Source organism: Topomyia yanbarensis, chromosome 2, assembly GCF_030247195.1.
Source record: "Topomyia yanbarensis strain Yona2022 chromosome 2, ASM3024719v1, whole genome shotgun sequence".
In the NCBI taxonomy this organism is placed as follows: domain Eukaryota; kingdom Metazoa; phylum Arthropoda; class Insecta; order Diptera; family Culicidae; genus Topomyia; species Topomyia yanbarensis.
The window spans coordinates 78255747-78275305 of record NC_080671.1 but is presented as its reverse complement, the minus strand read 5'-3'; the positions used below and the strand labels follow the sequence as shown (position 1 = coordinate 78275305).

Genomic DNA, 19559 nt, shown 5'->3' with positions numbered 1-19559 from the left:
CATAGAGATACATTTTGAAAAACATAGTACTTGGCCCTACAGCATTTCGGTGTACCTCAAATTACTAAAAATTTCAATATTTTAAAATCGATTGGAATCTGTGGATCGGACAAGATCGGAAGAGTTTGAATGTTTTTCAGATAGCTGGAATCTACTTTTGTAATACTGCTTCAGAAACTTTGCCGGATCTCGCCGTATAATGTATCTTTTTTATCATTCAAATTTGAAATATAATGTTTAAAAAACTAATTTTTTAAAGTTGATGCAATGCACAACAACACTACTATTTTCAGTTAGTTTGAGCCTAAAGTTATACAAAGCGATATTGCTGGATATATAATTAAAATGACTAAAAAACCCCTTACAATTACACCACTTTGCATCCAAGCAAAAAATCTTTAACAATTTTTGACATACTCCTAATTTGGCCACGTTATTCAGCAGGCATTTAGGTATGTAAAAAAATATAACGAAGTAGAAAATCGAAAAAAAAATATTTTGGTTATTGGCCAGGAATTTGTTCTAGTTACTCCTCTGTGCGTCGTAGGTTTATCTGACGCTCCTAACTTGGAAAACTTCTTAAGAGATTCTCATGATCGATTCGGCCAAAAACTGTTTTTTAATTCGTGTATACAACGTCAACTGTTAGGGAAAAATACTGTTGAGGAAATGTTTTTCGCTCATTGAAATCTCTCCCATGAAGAGAGTGATCAGGAATTTGAAGTTTTCTGGTAATATTTACTGAAAAAATTGGAGCAACCAAATATTTTTAGGTAAGATTCGAAGACTGGCTAAAAGGCTGATTAAGTAGCCTCCTGAATCAAAGTAACCATTGCAATGAGGTCGATACCAAAATCATTTTTCCGTGAATTGTGTCTAGTAAAACACGTGCATATATATATTGCATGGAAACCGCAAAATTTTACGTCTTACCTTTAGTTACCTTTAGTACCACATGCTCACAGGCAAAGGATGTATAAGAATAAAGTGACAAAAGCATCAAGAAATGTAGAGAATCATTTTCTTGAAAAAGTTCAAGGGAAAGTACCGGTCGGGATATTTTTAACCGACCCATTAGACGCCTCAAACTTGGAGCTCTGAAAAAAAAAAACATTTCAAGAATCTACCCGAAGAGCTTAAGTTACTACAGAAACAGAAAATATTGGACGAATCATTTTCAGCATCTGACGAGGATTATAATAAATTATGCTTAAAATTTTAAATATATGAATAAACATATGAATTTTTTGTCAACATTAAATCAAAATGAGAAGCATTTTCTAATTTTTCATTTTCTCAGCTTGTTGTAGGTAAATCGATTTAATATCTCAAAATAACGCAAGCAAATTAAAATCTGTTAGAATAAATCACATATGATATGAACCCACGATCAGTTCAAGTTTGTTCCAGCGGATGCGGGCACGCTCACAGTAGCCTTGAAATACTTTATCGTAAAATTCATATTACCGAAAAATCTGTTTGAAGCAGTCACATAGGCAAAAAGTGTGAACCATTGCGAAGAAAAAAATCATTCGTGAATAAAATTACTGATTAGTGAATTTTTACTTATCAATTTACGTCAATGTTTACTTATCAATTTACGTCAACGTCAAATTGAATTAAAGGTTCCAAAGTTATTCAAAAACATCTTATTCAAATCGTTAAGACATATCAATCATTTTGAAGCACCCTAATAAGACCGAAATAAATTATTTAATGACAGAATAGTTATTTTTGAGCCTTCCTAATGAACCATTGCTTTAAAACAAATATTTTTGAGCCATTCTAATGAGTACGATTTTTTTCTAAAATGTTTTAACATTAAAAACAAATACAGCGCACGAATATTACAATGCTCGACAAACATATGATTATGACGTAGAAGCCAGCTGTCAAATTCTCTTTGGAGAGAAATTCCAGATAAAGTGTTAATGACCGAACATAGTTCAGAGCAGATAATGAAAGAGAAAACTTTTCTCTTTTGTTTACTACCTACATCTGTGATTGGCGAGTAACGGTTTCTCTGGAATTTTCAGCCAAAGTGAATTTTAACAGTTGGCTTTCATGCCGTTATTATATGTTTGTCGGGAAGTAAACAATTTGATGAAATTATCTAAATAATTACTTTTAGGCCACCCTAATAATCGAGATTTTTTCTAGCATGTTTTAATAATAAAAACGAATCCAACGCACAAACATTACTTTTAAAATTATTTATGAACTGTACAGACAAAAAAATATTTTAGAGGCACCCGAATGAATTGTAAATGATTATTTTTAATATACTTTAATATCAGTAATGAATTCAGCGTGCTAAAATTACTTTAAATTATCTTATTTGAACCGCTTTGCACAAAGTTCTGCTTTTAGTCCACCTTTGCTCTGAGCCGAGCCACTGTGCATCGGGGGAGGAAGGGAATGTTAGTGTAACAAAGGTCGGTATGGAGACCGTCTATACTACAACATCTCCACGCTTGCCACGGAAAGGAGTTTTTGTTAGTAGGATGAGTAAAATAAATCTGGATTCAGCTTGATAAGTATACGATCCATGCTATTCTTAGAAATGTTATCATGTGTTTATTGCTCTGGGCAGCCAGCTACCAAGAATTTCTGATAGATTTATTGTTTGATGAATTAATTTGACAATACTTAGTTTATAAAAAATTCAACATCAGTTCTTATTAAACCTTGTTTCTTTATTCCGCCAAAACGGATAATCATTGAATTGTTTGTTTTTGCAATGTCGTGTTCAACCGATTTTTAATTTTTAATGGATCTGGAAACAAGTAAAAATGACCCCTAGAACGGTACTCTATGTTATGTTATATTGTTAGAAATACTATGCAGTTTAGTCATTCCTTTGCATTTTTTTCTTGAGCAACAGAAAAATTCTCCCCGTTTTGATAAAGACGCGTTTTTGTTTTAAAAGCAATTTATAGAGAACATTTGGTTTTGCATCCAATGACCTATTTATTATCAAAATCGATTGAAAAAAGCCAGAGCTATCATTTTTTCCATATTAGAAACTTGCTCGCATGAATTTTTAAGGGGAGATTCTCATTCAAACGACAAAAAGGTCCACACAATTTTTTTGTGTGCCAATGGAAAAACATAGAAGGAAACAGTTTTTGGATGAAAAAAGTTTATATTGTTATCTTCATTTACAATTTTTTTCAAGGCGAAAAAACAAAATGACTCAGGTGGTGACGTTCTTTCTAACGTTAGGTGCGTGTGGAATTCCAAAACTGCGTACAGCCTGCTGCCTCAGGACCGATCTGAAACACAAAACTAATAATAAGGCTCTAAAATAAACTACATTATTGGAGGAATAATCTAAGAACGGGCAAAAAACTTCAAATTAGACGTAATGATGCGATCTCAAACTTTGAGATCCCTTTTTGTCCTTTTTCCACTTAAGGCTTCACTAAAAATATCGAATCCAACGAAAAGATTTTCTTTTGAGAGGTCAAAAGATGAAGTCTTAAAATTAAACCGTTTTCAAATGAAATTGCACGCAGTTTTGAAAAATCATGTTTTGAGATAAACGCGTTTAAATTTTTGAGAACGCTTTCGATTAATTCGTTATTCGTGGTTGGTTGTCAATATTTTGTAACAATTACATGGAATTATCTATCAAAATAAAATAAAAATAAAAATGGCGATTCCAATATGGCGGACTAGAATATGACTTAACAATTTTAACCAAAATTTTTCGTTTTTCCCAGTTTTCTGTGGTTATTTGATAACTCACGCTCTTGAGACCTGTACACATGTACAGTGCAACGCGAAGCATTCTGGGAACGTGCATAATGCCATGAAAAGGTTTCTACCTGAGGCGCATAAAAGATGTATTACACTAGTGCTAGAATTACAAAATATATGTTCGATATTTTCAAATTATTATTAAAACACCGTTAAAACATTTACTGAAGGTTTCCAACTATCAACTACACTCATTAAAAGTACTTGGTTACGTTTAGTCGTATATTGTAGTTTTTCTGTAGATCGCTGGGCTCGCTTCAGCATAATAGTTAAAATTTTTATGCTTCGTTACCTACCCGGAAGCATCGACTTGGAACGAATAAGTCTTTGCTCATTTGAATGCTCCCATTTGTTCAGCGGTGCGACTCCACCGTTCTTATATCGACCGTGCACAGTAGGATATGGATTCAAGAACTGGAACAACCGTAGTCTGTATGGTACACTCGGTTGCTGACTTCAACAGGCCGTGAAAGATGTATAAAGGAGGAATATCGGATCAGCCAACCAGCGAAGCAAATATTCTGTTTGTGCAGTTATTGCATTTTCAAACAACAAAAAAGCACAATGCGGTCGCAGTTTCGTTTGTTCAATACCTATCAACTATGCTTTGAGCGGCCCATAATCATCCGTGCACCACTTCCTTCATTCATACTGTAACTGCCGAAGACACGTTTATTTACAAAACATTGCACAAATGTTGCTTCTATTATATATAAACACATAAATGCGGAATGAAAATAGATGATCAAGCTCATGTTCACTTTTAGATGGTGTGTGTGTGCTCCATTGGACCATCTAAGCGGTGCAATTCTTGGGCTAATATAAAGACGATATAGGTTACAAATAAGAAAATCGTGGCCCGGACGGAGAATTCGCCATTCGAGAGGTTTGAAAGAACAACGCTGCTCGGTCGCAGTTGGCGCCATGTTGATCTGCGTTTGCTAGCAGCAGCCCTGCAGCAGATAGATCGACGACGGTCGGTACTACGGTTGTGAAAGCCACGAACTTTGGACACAAGGTTAGACCAAACGGTTACCACACATCGCCAGATGGCTGCTAGGTGTCTTGGTGGTGCTGATTTGGATTGTTTGACGGGGGTGAATAATATTCGAAGAGTGCAGCTTTTTAAAACCCGAATGGTAAATGGTAACATTTGAGGTATTGTTTGTTATACGCGGGCTTTGTGTGCGATCCAAGGCAGTTTCGAGTGGAGTTACTTGTGGAGAAGATTGTTGATGTTTTTGAAGGTTTATTTGGGTTAAAACTTTTTTACACTTGATTCAATCAGCGTTTCGTCAAGGAAAGCTGCAATACGAACCGCGTCGATTTTTTTGAAATTTTGACAAGGGTAATGAGTTTTAGCTCAACACATTTGCTCAAATAAGAGAGGTTTAATTGGGGTATTTGATTCAAGTTTTCGTTGGGCTCAAAATGCGTATTTCACTGTTTTCAGTCCATTTGGGTTATTATATTGGTTTTTAAGAACGTAGCAAAGATGTTGATGCCAATTTATGCGCTTTCCATCATCTGTAGGTCGAGTAGTAAATGAAATATGGAGGCACAGAAATAGAATGGGCATTAATAAGACTTCAGAGAAGAAAAAGTGCCACAAAACAAAATTAGGTGGGGAAGACATATTGTTGTACCTCTCTAACTGACAGCTTAATTTTTTTTTGTGATATCATTTATTTTCTTTGCACAGTAACCAGTGGCGTAGCCAAGGGGGGGTTTTGGGGGTTAAAACCCCCTCCAAACCAAAATATTTGAATTGAAGACAAAAAAAGTTTGATGCTGACTAGTTTATTTAAACATTAAAAAAATAATTTTGGAAGTTTATTATCTGTTCATTATATTGAGAACCTAATGTTTTAAACGTTATGGGGACTTTTTGTAAATTGTGAGAATGGGATCTTGTAACTAATATTTTAGTGAGGATCCTATAAATATCATGTAAATATCAAGCAAAATAGCTCAACGAAAACGCCTACAAAGAAACTGATGAAAAATGGCGTTTTACGCTTGTCTCTAACAGGTCAGAATCGGTTTTTATATGCATTTGATTTTTTGGGTTATCACTTATATAAAGTGCCACTAGCTAAGATTCGCTATTTATGGTGTACATTTGGGTATCGAATTGAATGGCGCCAAGATTCCATAATTTGGAAACCATAAGCTTTCGGTGGTGTAGTATTTAGTAGCATAATTTTGTGATTAATTTTTCCAGTTGGATGCATTACTAACTCCAATCAAACTTATTTCGAGACAAAGTGTCTTCGGCAAAGTTTTCAAGAATATTATTGCAAATAGCTTGGTTGAATATATGAATGCAACCCGTATTTGTGCATTATAGGCCATATTGCACTACGAATTCCCCTACTAACGGTTATAGGCGGTAACAAAGAATTTGGGAGAACACCTTGTAGATGACGTTTACTATCCTGGTATGCAAAAGTGGCTTCAACGCAACTTTGGTCAAATTTAACTTTTTCATATTTTTAAGTTCACTACGAAAATTCGCATCTTTTAGTGCAAACGACTTCAAATAAAAATAAAAAATAACCTGTTGAAATGCGAAAAACAAAGTGGCCAAAGCATGCTTTTACCCGCACCATGCAAGATTTGAAAATTGATTTTCTGAAAAATATACTCGATGGCATTTACGTCACCTTTGCATACAACGGCAGTTCAGGAATGTGATTAACCGGTAATTAGTCGCAAAAATCCCGCTTAACACCATTTTTATAGATGGGACATACTACTCCCTACATCCTATACTTTGGTAAAATCTCCTCCTTCCAGATCTTCTAAAGCACCCAGTGGAGTGCTCTAGCCAATTCCTCTACTCTGTGTTTGAGTAGCTCACATGACAGTTGATCATTGCCAGCGGTTCAACCGTCCTATTTTTTCATGAATCTTAGGTAGATCCGGAATCTGTTGTCGACTGTGCGCGTCTGCAAGCTGATTCTTGCAATATTCTTGTTGTCTACGGCTTCGCTACTTAGGTGTTCGTCATAATATACTTATCAATCGTGATAATTTGCGCACATTATTTATAAGGTGTACCCACTATCCTGTGCGATAACCGGTTTTTACAATGCCCCCGGCCTATCAGGATGTTTATGTCACCGATGACGAGCTTAACATTCCGCCATAAAATGCACCTTTCTTGGCTTCGTGAGGTCAGTGCACATTGATAATGCTCTAGTTGAAGAAATGGCCTTTGATCCACACTACACACATCCTTTCGCTAATCACGCGTTGGTGCATTTTGCTCAGCTCTTGTGACGTCGCTCGATCCCCGCATTTCCACACCTTCTGCCCCGTCTAGCAAAGCTCCTCCACTGCTACGGTTTCGAAGTTGCGAGTTTTCAGCTCATCCTTTTCTCCTTGATTGATAGTAAAGTGGTGTTTTTGGGCCACTCGTTGAACTTGACCTAACCTGTCTCGTAGTCCGCCACCCAACATAACCGACACCTGCGACAGGACAGGTGTTTAGTTCTTCCTACGGTAGGGTTATGGCGCCCATGCCCGCTCACACCATCCCATTTCGCTATTACTGCAGAACACGGTAGTACCCAGTCGATCGCGGCCTACAGATTAAATGTCATCAATAGACCCGCCAACATTATTGAAAAATCTATGATTTTCGTCAAAACCCCCTCCAAACCAAATTTCTGGCTACGCCACTGTCAGTAACTATACATAAACTACGAAGAAATTAAAAGAAGGAGTATTATATCTTCACCCGATTTTGGCGCTCGAAGCTTATATACGATTTTTGCTTTTCTCCTATAGAAAGGCTATGCAATCACTCTGAAAACCGACTTCTTAACGGAGTTACTGTTGATTTATAATTTCAGCTCACTGGTTCTCAATCAAACCAACATTGAGCACTTTGGATACTTTCGGCGGAACCGGAAGCTTCGGGAAAGTGGCTAAGTTCCTGATGTAAATTCACATCTGCCTCTTAGAAATGTCTGACTCTATTTTCTCAAATTTAGTCTCAAATGAAAGATACAGCATCGCTATTGACTGCACTTATATTTCTATTTTGTATTTTATGCACTTATCACTATATCTAAATGATGCAAAACTTATTGAAATGAGTTTTAAATTGCTTCAAATTATTGGTCCAGATCAAATTCTAAACGGTTTCCGCGCGAAAAAAAAGCACTTTTTTTGGGATTTTTTTTCGGAATTTCGTGTGAAGCGAATTGATCAACACATTTGTATATTATTGTATATCATTTCAATAACATGCTGTAATTTTTATATGAAAAAAAATCGACAAACGACTCGATGACGAAGCTTTTTGTAGAACGTCTCTGAAAAAAAAATGATTTGCGGTGTTACCTGCCATTCAAAAACTACTTAACCGATTTCTTTCAAACTTTGCATACACATTCTATGTAAGAATACCCAACCTCTACGTTGAGTTTGCGAGATAAATTTTTAATCACCGAGTCGTTTGTCGATATTTTTCCATAGAAAAATTACAGCATGTTATCGAAATGATACACAATAATGTACAGAAGTTTTGATCAATTTAATTCACGCGAAGTTCCAAGAAAATTCACAAGAAAGTGTTTTTTTCACGTGGAAAACCCTTACCCTCCGCCCCCTTAAATAATAATAATCAAAATAAAAGTTTTCCTTTTATGCTATAGAAGAGTGGTAATTGAAATTAAAAAGTTTTATTTTCAAACTAAGAGTATGTGTCATTTGTTTTTTGCTAAGAGCGAAAAACTTTTATTTTCTGTGTGTAGGGGAGCTCGGGGCTAGCCCCGGTCTCCCCTACAATATCACATTCAGAATCGCGGCCCGCTGCAAATGGCCTTAAGCAGGCTTTTAGTGGGTGACATTTCCCGTCTCATCTGCAATTGTAGGGAGTGATTCTGATGGAGAGCCATTCCGAGACATTAGCTATACAGCTTCGGTAGGACAAGTCTCGAAAAAAGTAGTATATTGAATAAAAAATTATTGTTAAATATTGTGCAATTTAATGATAAACTGTTGAATTGAGACTAAATCTTAAAACATCTAACGTTTCTTAATTTTACCGATAGCAAATCTATTTCTTTTTTGTTTTTAAGAATTTTCCACGTTAAGCAATGTACGTTTTATTGATTGAGGAGATATGCACACGAGAAAATTTTTAAAATGCGATTAGAATGACACAATGCCCCAGAACCCTAACTTTTCGTATTCGCACCAAGATTGCAAAGGCTTCACTAAATTTCTTAGATGTTTTCAAATTAGAAAATATGCAAAATATTTTGCAAATTTGCAGCATGGGGCAAACAAGTTTTTGAAAATAGGGAATTTTTGGGAAAGAATGTCTCAAAAACCAAAGTTGTCTTATTTTTTGAGAAAAGCAATTATCTCCGTTAAAATTCTACGGTTTCTTTCTTTTAAACATGTTAATACCGCAATTTTTCTAGGGCTACTTAAAAAGTTATAGTACAAAATATATTTTTCCTGAAAATTTTCCATAGTGCCATTACAGAACGCAAATTTTGCAGGTATTTTAACTGCTTTTCGCTAAAACTAAATAATTTAGCCTTACAATATGTTTAGGAAAATTGTTGTGCATTGCAAGGCCCTTCTTTTCGTTGAAACAGAAACTAGGGTGATTATTATTTTAGAAAAATTTGAAAGTGAAGTTTGTAATGGTTCGAGATAGAGCTCGATGAAGTTGTAGAACAACTTATTTTACAAAAAATTGCTGAAGACACGCAAGGTCTGTTTTTTATATCTTCCATAGCACGACAAATCCAAACGGTAGCTACAGGGTGTTGCTTAAAAAAGGTTTTGTTTCTATAACTTTTGTAGTTTTTATTTTACACTAAAGTGCCCTTTGGATAATTTTAAGATTACTTTAGGACGTATAGTTTGTTTATACACACCAACTACTCAGCTATTTTCCGTTCAAAGTTATGAGAACTTTTGCATAAAAAATGGCATTATCTTCGATTCGGGCACTAAACATTAAATACCATTGCTATCATATGCCGGGTTGGTGCGGTCGCGCGGATTGCGTAGTTTTTGCGATTTTCGCAAATTTGTCGCGTTTTATGTTCTCAATTTGAGGCATCGCACGAATTTGACGCGAATTAAATTTTGGACAGAGTTTCAGTTTTATGAACTAACTCCATTGTCGTATCATTGTAAGATATCATTCTAAGTCTAACCAAAATGTAACGGGATCGTCTTAATGAAGAGTAACATCCGTTTGTTGAGAGACCTTCTTTGCTTTCGAATTCATAGTGTTATGTCACAAAAACGCTGGTGTTCATGCCACATGAACAGATCCCTTGCTAAATCATAACTTTGTATAACATAACTTATCTACGAAAAAATTGAGCCACGGAATGTGTTTGAAATTGGCTATCGCATATGATTCATCTTGAATCAAGATACATGCATAAAGTGTTTAGAATTTTTTAACCCAATCATATCCGAATAACCTTCAACGACAATTGACGATATATGGTTCCATTCCGAGGCTTGGATTTGCTTGGTTCATCAAGATCGGAGCACAGCAACTTGAGTAACAGCTATTCATAATCCCCAAACCACCCATAGTTGGAAGATGGTTTAAGTTGAATATGTGTTCTAAATGGATTTCTGTGCAATCAAAGCAGCCGTAGCCAAATGAGTTCACAAGAACCATGTATTTATTAAAAATAATGCATTCATTACTAGTAACTTTTGGGAATACTGATCCAAGTTTTTCATATTCATTTGCCGAGTCTATTTTTCTACTAAACGAAATTACATTATATTTGCGCTGATCAGTTGGAAAAATGTTAACCAATTTTGTATTAAATTTCGAAGTATTTATTACTTGTATGCATAACGCCAAATCTGTCGGACATGACATAGAAAACCCGAGATTTGTAGTGCATGTCAGGTAGATTTGTCAATATAGTGAATCTAAGAGACCTAATCGAATATTGGAAGTTATATGTATATTTGTACTAAGTGCTTCATTCATCGTTCGCTAGTCGAATGAGAAGCACGTGGATACGCGGTTAGACGATGCGCTACGAAGAAATTACAATTATTTGTTGTTATTCAGCAGTACGAATGTTATCATTCTCAACGAAGACCGCACAATCAAACCGGCGGCAGATTCGATCCAAAATACATTCGTCAATGCAATAATTATAACATTTTGTCGAAAATATTTTGGGATGTATTATTTCAAAATTAAGGGCTAGGAATATTTTCAAATAAGACACGATTTGTTTAGTCTATTAATAAAAGATTCAGGTGGACAATATATGAGAAGTTTCCTAGAATCTTCAAAGAAAAACCATTGCAAGTTTTGGTAATCTTTATTCAGTTTTTCAACCAGGCAAAATCTCGCGCGAATTTGGTGCGTTTTTATTTTGTCGTCTTCCGTAACAACCCTGCATATGAAATATCATGCTTTGTAGCATAGATGAACAAAAAATGGCGAATGCGATATTTTTGTATATCTTGCAATTTTTACTAAAAAATAGTTCATTTTCAGTAAAAAGTTTATATAACTTTCTAACGAAAGAAGCTAGAGGTTCAGTATATTGAGACAAATCGTTCTCCTTCAAAATATCTGAAAATATTTCTAAAGTCATCTTAATGAAAAATCAAAACTGTAAAAGTTATATAAATAAAACTATTTTTTTAAAAAAACAGAGGACGTCTGATGAGGAGGATCACACCTAACAATATCCACTCACTATATTGAACAAGCATAGTGGTGTTACAACAGAATAGTTCAATCCGTTGAAACAATCATTTAAGTTTTCATTAATACACACTAAAACAGAAAGAATAAATGGTAGAATAGCTGGAGGGAATTTGGTATTCGTGGAAATTACGGTTGACAGCACTCTCTGATTTACTAATAGTCGATTGATCCCAGGCCTGGGGGCCCAAGAGGAGATCAGGAAGAAGACAGAAGCGAAATCAATGCAAAGTTTTAATAGCATCACTGACGACTTAGCATGAGTTGTTAGGAGCAGGATAACAAACAAAACTCTTAATTTCAGGAACTGTACGACATGCCGCTGGGCCTGTGGCCTTCGACTGACATGGTCCATTCTCATTGATTCGGAAGTCTTCTTGGCTGATTTTGGTAGATGTGTGCTCCAACTTGCAAGTTGATCAATTCGCTTGGGTGGGGTACATGTGGATCCTAATAGTTGTCGACTCTTTTGACCGTGGGTATGAGGCTAGTTCAGGAAAGGAGTGCACGACTGGCACCTAAGAGATGGTTAATTTTTCAGGACTTTTTCTTACGATTATTTAACTCGACCAAGCACATCGGCTCTCAGAAATGCATTTTTTTCTAATGCATCAAAACTCTAACCTCTATTATTCAAAAGATGTTAGTACTTATAATATCAAAAATTCATTTTTTGAACCGCAAAAGTTATTTGACTAAAACCGTTTTTCTAATGGCATTCGTTTTTGACAGTGCGCTACACCGGTGTAGTCGGTGTTACACTCATTCAAACTTGAGTGTAATCAGTCTATCTCTTTCTTTGCACTACACCGGTGTAGCACCAAGAAAAAACGAAAACGCTTCAAGAAACATTAGAAAACACTCTAAGATTAGTAGGCGAGGTCTCGTTCGAGACAGTTCGTTTTTTTTTCTTCTGCCATCCCAGGAACCTAGGACCAAAGGAGTGACATTAATCCTCTTAGCCAAGTCACTCCCAACGATTTATTAAATCCCCATCAAATTGAAACGGTCGGCATGGTTGTCCACGTTTCTTCCTTATTCCAGGTTTCAAATAGTTCGTTGATAAAATTCTTCATTCAAAGAATAATTTAATTGCCGTAAAATGTTGAATCATCTTCACTTTGTACGCTGCACAGTTGGCGTGGCCGCTTTAATGATTCTGTCACATATCATATGTATCACAAACATTAATATTGACAAGAAAAATTGTAGGCAAACGTCTGCAATTTTCCAGGATTCCTAAATGTATTGGCTGTGTATGTGTAGACTAGACTAGAAACACTAGAAAACACTCTAACCTTTTATTTTAAATTTGTTGTTAAAATAAAAGTATGACAGATAGAGATTACACGTCTTCAGAAAACTTTTATAAAATTTGTCGTTCTACAACTTCACTGAAGGTCGTATGGCTCTATCTGGAATGATTGAAAAGTCAATGTTGTGATCTTGGTAAACTTAGAACAACCTTAACTGTTGTTTTAACAAAGAAGGGGCTCATAAACTACGAAAACTTTTCCGTAGACTTAATAAGGCTAAGTTCTTTAGTTTAGGTAAAATCTCAAAATTTCTGCTTAATTTTCATTTTGGACCACATTATACCATGATATAGCAATCGGCCAAATTGAGAGATATGAAATCAGCGGTAGTTTGTCTATTTCGATCCTATCTTACAGATCGAGAAACAGTAGTTGTCATTGAAGATTGTCAGGCACTTACATTTATTTGCACCTCAGAAGTACCCCAGGGAAGTTTTTATGGACCGCTAATGTTTCTACTTTATTTGGACACTATAACCTTCTTTGAATTCAAAATTCCATTATTTTACCTACGCGTTTAAGAGTATAAATACAGGCATTAGTATGAATAGATGCATCCTTAGTGCAGGCGTTTGAAATTGCGGGGCCTCAGGTCCTAGTCAAGTATGCCCATCCCAACAAACATTAGGAGCTGAACTATAAGACTACGTGTTGATTTAAAGCAGATTAAAGTTTATGTAAGCTGAATTAAACTTTCGCTGAACTATTTAAACATTAACAGTTTATTCAGCCTATTTAAAATCCAGCCAACTAGGCTGAACTATACTGCTAATAAATATAATAGCGACAATATTAACGCTTTTACTACCCATGATCGCATAGTTGTCCCGTTTTCTATGGGATTTCCTATCTTTATGGGACTGATATACGATCATGGGCAGTTTATTCAACCATCTTAATTAGACTGAATTGCGAGTTGAATAAACGAGGCTGTTACCAATAGTATTACCTTTAATCATTAAGCTGCACTACATGTCTTCAACAGGTTGCTTCTACCTTTACATTATACCACCTTTGACTTTTAGCTGAATTATGTGTTTAACAAAGGTAATTGTAACTACTACAAAAATTGGCGCGATTAGTAAATCATGAGGAATGGAAACCGACCTGGGTTCGAGTCCCAATACACACACAATTTTTTTTTACTATTAAGTGAAGGATTTTTTTATTATATCGGTATATTCCAATTGAGATGTTTTGCATATATTACAGTTAAGGAGCAATAGCTCAATAAATGAATAAAGAAAGTTTATTTAGTTTTTTTTATATCTACTGAGTTTTCACCACGAGAAATACAAGATTTACAGTTTTTCAATGTACAAGCTTACCAAATCACACGCGCCCTCGTTTATGTAAATTTACCTTTTAATTCGAAATGGTCTGTTTACTTGTGAAACATGAATATTCTCATATTGAACACTAGAGAAACTTTTTGTTCCAAGGTTGCTATAAATTTTAGACACCAGCATTGTTACCATGATTTTTTTCTATCCATCGACTTGCAAACAAAGGTACAATGAAATGATTATTTACGCTGGTGAACTTAATTGATATAAATAAATAAACTATTGAATTCGAACAGCGACTTCCGCTTACCAAAAAAAAAATCACAATGGAAAGAAAATCATTTGGCAGGAAGTGGTAAATAAATTGAGGAGATTGCCATCTTAGAATTATAAATGACTTCTATCCATCATTCAGTTACCACCACTTTCATATAACACCCATTTTTACTTATCTAAATGTTTTGTGACAACCATAAATCCTCACCTTGGAAACAAAAACGACTATAATCATCATTTTTGAAATAAATAAATTATCTAATTTAAAATTCCCGAATGTTCTAAAAATTATTAAATAAAAAAAAATTGAAATAAAAAATTTATCGTAGGTTGGGATTCGAACCCAAGCCAACTAGGTTCACTCAAATCTATGGGAGGCTACTGTAGCCTTTGTACAGACTCTATTCAGCAGCCTAGACTTGTCGGTACATCGGTGAAATCTTAAGCATTCGATGTATGCAAGATTGGTGCAGACAGTAAGGATTCAACAGGTTGCTGGTTCGGATCCAGGTACGTGATATGATATCCAACAAGGTAATACAATTTTTCTCTAACTGTAACGTAACACTAATAAAATAATATGGCTTCTAAAGAGATTGATGGCGTGTGTAACTTGAAATAAATGTCTTTAACAATTTTCCTATGATAATTCTCTCAGCTGAATAGCGGTAACGAAAAGGTTTATTGATAAAGCTGAACTGTGGTTTTATACTCAGGCTGTATACGTGCTGAAGAATTGTTCTTTCATGTGTCTTAATCAGACAAGCTGAATAAATTCTCCAAATCCCGGATGTTTAAGGGTGGAATAAACGATATATGATAACACGTATACTTCCAATGTTCAGCTAGAGCTGAATAAAGCAACTGTTAAAACGTGTTTATAAAACCACGAAATGTTTGGTGGGATGCGTAAAACAGTACTGCTTGAATAATACTTCGGAAAAGCTTATTGGGATTGACACTTTGATACCGTACTTGTTTTCAATCAAGACAATTTATTCAATACTGAAAGAATTCCCCACTTTACGTATGCCACAACTAAATGTAATAGGGTGATGAGCCTATTTGCGCCATGTTTCTATTATCACCCTACCCGTTTGAAGCCGTTGGTTAGAGCAGTGTCTGCCATCTTTGTTCAACGCATTGAGTCAAATGGTAGCGTAACAATAGGGGCACTCGATTCGAGTTTTCATTGTGCTCAAACACGAGAATTTTACTGTTTTCAACGCATTTGTGTTATTATATTGGTTCTTAACAACAAAGCAAAGCGTTTGATGTCAATTTTTACGCACTCCAATGATTGTAAGGCTAGAAATTACCGAATTAGTGCGGCACCTTGCTTAGTATGGTGAAAATAGGCTCATCACCCTACCTAATCACTAAGCTATTATCAGGCCATTGCTCTTTAAGAGTATATCTGGTGAAGTTAGAAAATTATGGAGTCGAAAACGTGACGTCGATCTCTAATATATTACTGCAAAAATTCTTACGAATTGTTTTTTTTTCCTGCTTGGGCTGTGAAATCGTTTTGAATTGAGCGATTTGGATTTGCCAATGCTTTTGGCCCCTCAATCCACAGCCGGCCGGTTGGGTGAGAAAGCGAAAGAGTTTGGTAATGAGAACCCATTAAGGGTGGTGTGATGAGTTAACCTACCCCACTCAACTGCAGCGTTGGAATACGCACACACGAGATGAGGGAGTCTAAATAATGGATGGAAAGCAATCGATGAATATTAATAGGTGACAAGGGGAAAAAATCGCAGCGAAAGAGGCTTGTAAGAGTTGGTTTGATTGGAAGAGAAAATAAAACAAAACAAAACATAACAAACCAAACCAAGATTCAAAGCCGCCGCAGGTGACTTCGACGCTTGCCAAGGTGTGCGTATAATATATGTGCTGGGTCCACATTCCACAGTCGCAGCAGGCATAACCGGAAATTGAGTGGAGTGCATCAAGTCTGCGAAAGCGAGGTTTCTAAAAGTAGACAGAAAAAAAATAGATTGGCACGTGGAGCATGTATCTGTGTACATCAGGTTTTAATGGGATTAGGGAGAATTTTTAATTTCGAATTATGAGCGCATCAGTTCAGAAGGTATGTGCGCAATTAGCTGCGAAGAAGGCGGGTTCTTTGAGTATCATTTTCCCAAAAATGAGGCACACACAGGAAGCGAAAATGGCTATGCTTTCAAATAAGCCGTGGATGGTTACTGATTTATGAGAAATTCTTTTCTTCTTTTTCACTTTCAGGTTGAGCTTTGAAAGATAGACCGAACGTGAGAAGCAGAACGATCTACCATTACCGTATCCAGTACCGAGGCTGAACTTGTGAATGAAATTAGAATGCACGTTGTGATGTGGTATTACCAGTTCAACGAAATTGTGCTACGTGTGCTCAACAGTTGGCCAACAAAGTCCGAAAGCAACGAAAGCAAAAGTGTGTGAATCGATGTGATATGAATGTGAAGCGTGTTTAATCGAACAAAACGAAATGCGGTTACGTTTAAATAGTCCTTTGCGAAACAACGAACAATCATGTTTGGTGCGTCCAGTATACAGACTCAGCACTTTGTTAACTATACCAATGGTATTTGTAACAGAGGAAGCCTCGGTGGAAACAGCACCGCTGAGGAACGCTGTCCAGCAATAAAGCCGGACGGTTCACTTCGAAAGCAACGATCAGCGAATGGGTCTGGTGGTGCTGAAATCGGAAGCAGCATGAAGTGGAACAGTTCCAACTCCAGTTTGAGCAGCGCTAGTGAGCGGAAAAGCACGATTGTGGTTGAAGCTGATGTGAAGGTAAGAACGTATGCAGAGTATGTGATTTTTCGTGCTTGTCACGTTTTGTCGATATTTTAATTACTATCATAGAACAGTAATGCTGGCTAAGTTTAACGAATTTGCTTTTACTTTAATTCGTTGAAAAATTGCAATAAAGTTACTGTGAACTGTTAGCTTCAGTTGTGTGAAGGCGCTTGGTGTATCACGACCTTATATAGTCGGTGTTAAAACAGATCGGACTGAGTAACAAATCTCCTAAAGTGTGGATTGAATATTTCTTCAACTACGTTTGATTTTGGCCAGAGTTGTAATATGTTATTGTAAGCTAAAATTACGACATAAATTCATTTCAAATCATAGCATAAATTATGAAGCGATTCAAACTTTAAACCCATTTTTTCTCGAATTCAATAACTCAGTCCGGTTTCACTTAACATCGACCATATGTTCCTAGCTTTAAACTAATAGGTGAATCATTTTACTAGATGAAATTTACATAATAGCCCGGATGTCATCAAGCTTCAATTATACTTCCTGTTTTTGAAGCAACTCACTGGTGGCTAAATGTTAAGTTCCTAACTAATTTGTGCTTGACGCTAATCCAAGTATGTTTTTTTTTCAACCCAGCCGAGTTATTCATGCGCGGTTGCGTTGTTTACATGTACAGCTAACTGACATCATGCCACTAAGAATAGACTGATTTTCGACAGTAATTAATTCGTGCTTAGCAACGTTGATACCTGCTACATCGGCGGCTGTAGCTAATTTTGGCTCTGGTTGAAGGTCAGCTATCCTCAAAATAAAAACCGCCTCGAACGAGATGCGTGTCACCGACGACGACGGGCCTTGAGCTGTCATGTACCCTTGCAATATCCGTCTTTATGACCGCCGGCCGACAGTTTTTATGTGCGGCTCACCTATACCATACATACGATTAACGTTGACGACGATCTCTAGGTCATCGACACTAACCCACCGTGTCGGGGTCTAACGAATTTCTAATTTCACACAGACTTGATCGGTGACTGTTGATTAGATGCGCTCTTTGTACCCGCGACGATGTGGCTCTTCTCCGCATCAGAGTCTGCGGATGATGCCTTGAGCAGATCTTATGCGTGCGAAAGCAGCGGAGCGGAAAACTTGTCGTCCGGTCTTTGTTTTGTGTCCCGTGACGATTTCTTTTGGCCTAAAGCGATTTATGCGTACTGTTATCGTCGCGGTATTGAATTATCTCTCAGCTGACTGTTGAAGCCGTTGAGAATAGTAGGGTCTGTAATTCGTAAACTGGGTATCTAACATAGTTTTAAGGCGCATTAATGTATTTTTTTCGCGGAAAGACAATGCATGGGAATGAATTTAGTTTGATGTTTAGTCTGGTTAATTTAAACCAGAATGTTAGTGTAACAAATGTTATTATGTATATACCTCTGCATTTCCACGGTAAGGAGTTTTTGTTAATAGGATGGAGTAAAGAGTTACACAAATCTGGATTCACCTTGATATGATCTAAAGTGTTATCATGTGTATATTGCTCTGGGCAGCAAGCTACCGAGAATTTTTGTAGATTTATCGTTTATTGAATTAATTTTGAAATGATCGGTTTGTAAAAATAGCATCTTCAGGTCCGGACAGCCTACAGTTGAGAGGTATGTTAAGGTTTCGTATTAAAAGCATAATTTATCGTGTATAAACTTTGGTATTATTTTTGATGATAATTATGAATTTGTTTTTTTTCTCCGCGATCAATTGATTCTTATGTTATAATTATTCGTGTGCGTTGTTGTGCTATCAGAGGCGCATTTTAATCGGTAAAAGTAAGCACTTCCAAAATACGGTGCGCGGTTTTTAAGCATAAAACTAGAACAACATTGCAAACAATAAGAACGCAATGAAACTGACTTATCACCGTTTGCGTCAAATTTCAAGCTATAAAATTTTCATGCTCTTGAAGAAATATGGTTAACATGACAATATATATATATATATATATATATATATATATATATATATATATATATATATATATATATATATATATATATATATATATATATATATATATATATATATATATATATATATATATATATATATATATATATATATATATATATATATATATATATATATATATATATATATATATATATATATATATATATATATATATATATATATATATATATATATATATATATATATATATATATATAGTGCATGTACTACTCCATAGCGTATGCAAGTACTCAATTCAATGATAAAAATTGATATATTTAGTTAATGATACAATGGACTAAAAGTAAATCATTGAATATGACAAGAAAACATTGTACTTCGTGCTGATATGGAAATTGGTAATTGGTTTTGAATTATCCTTGGGAATTGTCAATTGTCAACCCTCGTGCATAA

At 35.7% G+C, this 19559-nt stretch overlaps 1 protein-coding gene across 1 annotated transcript in view; it reads left to right on the top strand.

The window, feature by feature from the left end:
• Nucleotides 1-19559, top strand: part of LOC131678505 (uncharacterized) — a 172673-nt gene that overhangs the window by 27034 nt on the left and 126080 nt on the right. Inside the window, exon 2 of the mRNA XM_058958700.1 lies at nucleotides 16620-17168. Within this exon, the coding sequence (XP_058814683.1) occupies nucleotides 16905-17168 (264 nt within the window). The 5' untranslated portion in view covers nucleotides 16620-16904. The remainder of the gene's footprint in view (nucleotides 1-16619; nucleotides 17169-19559) is intronic.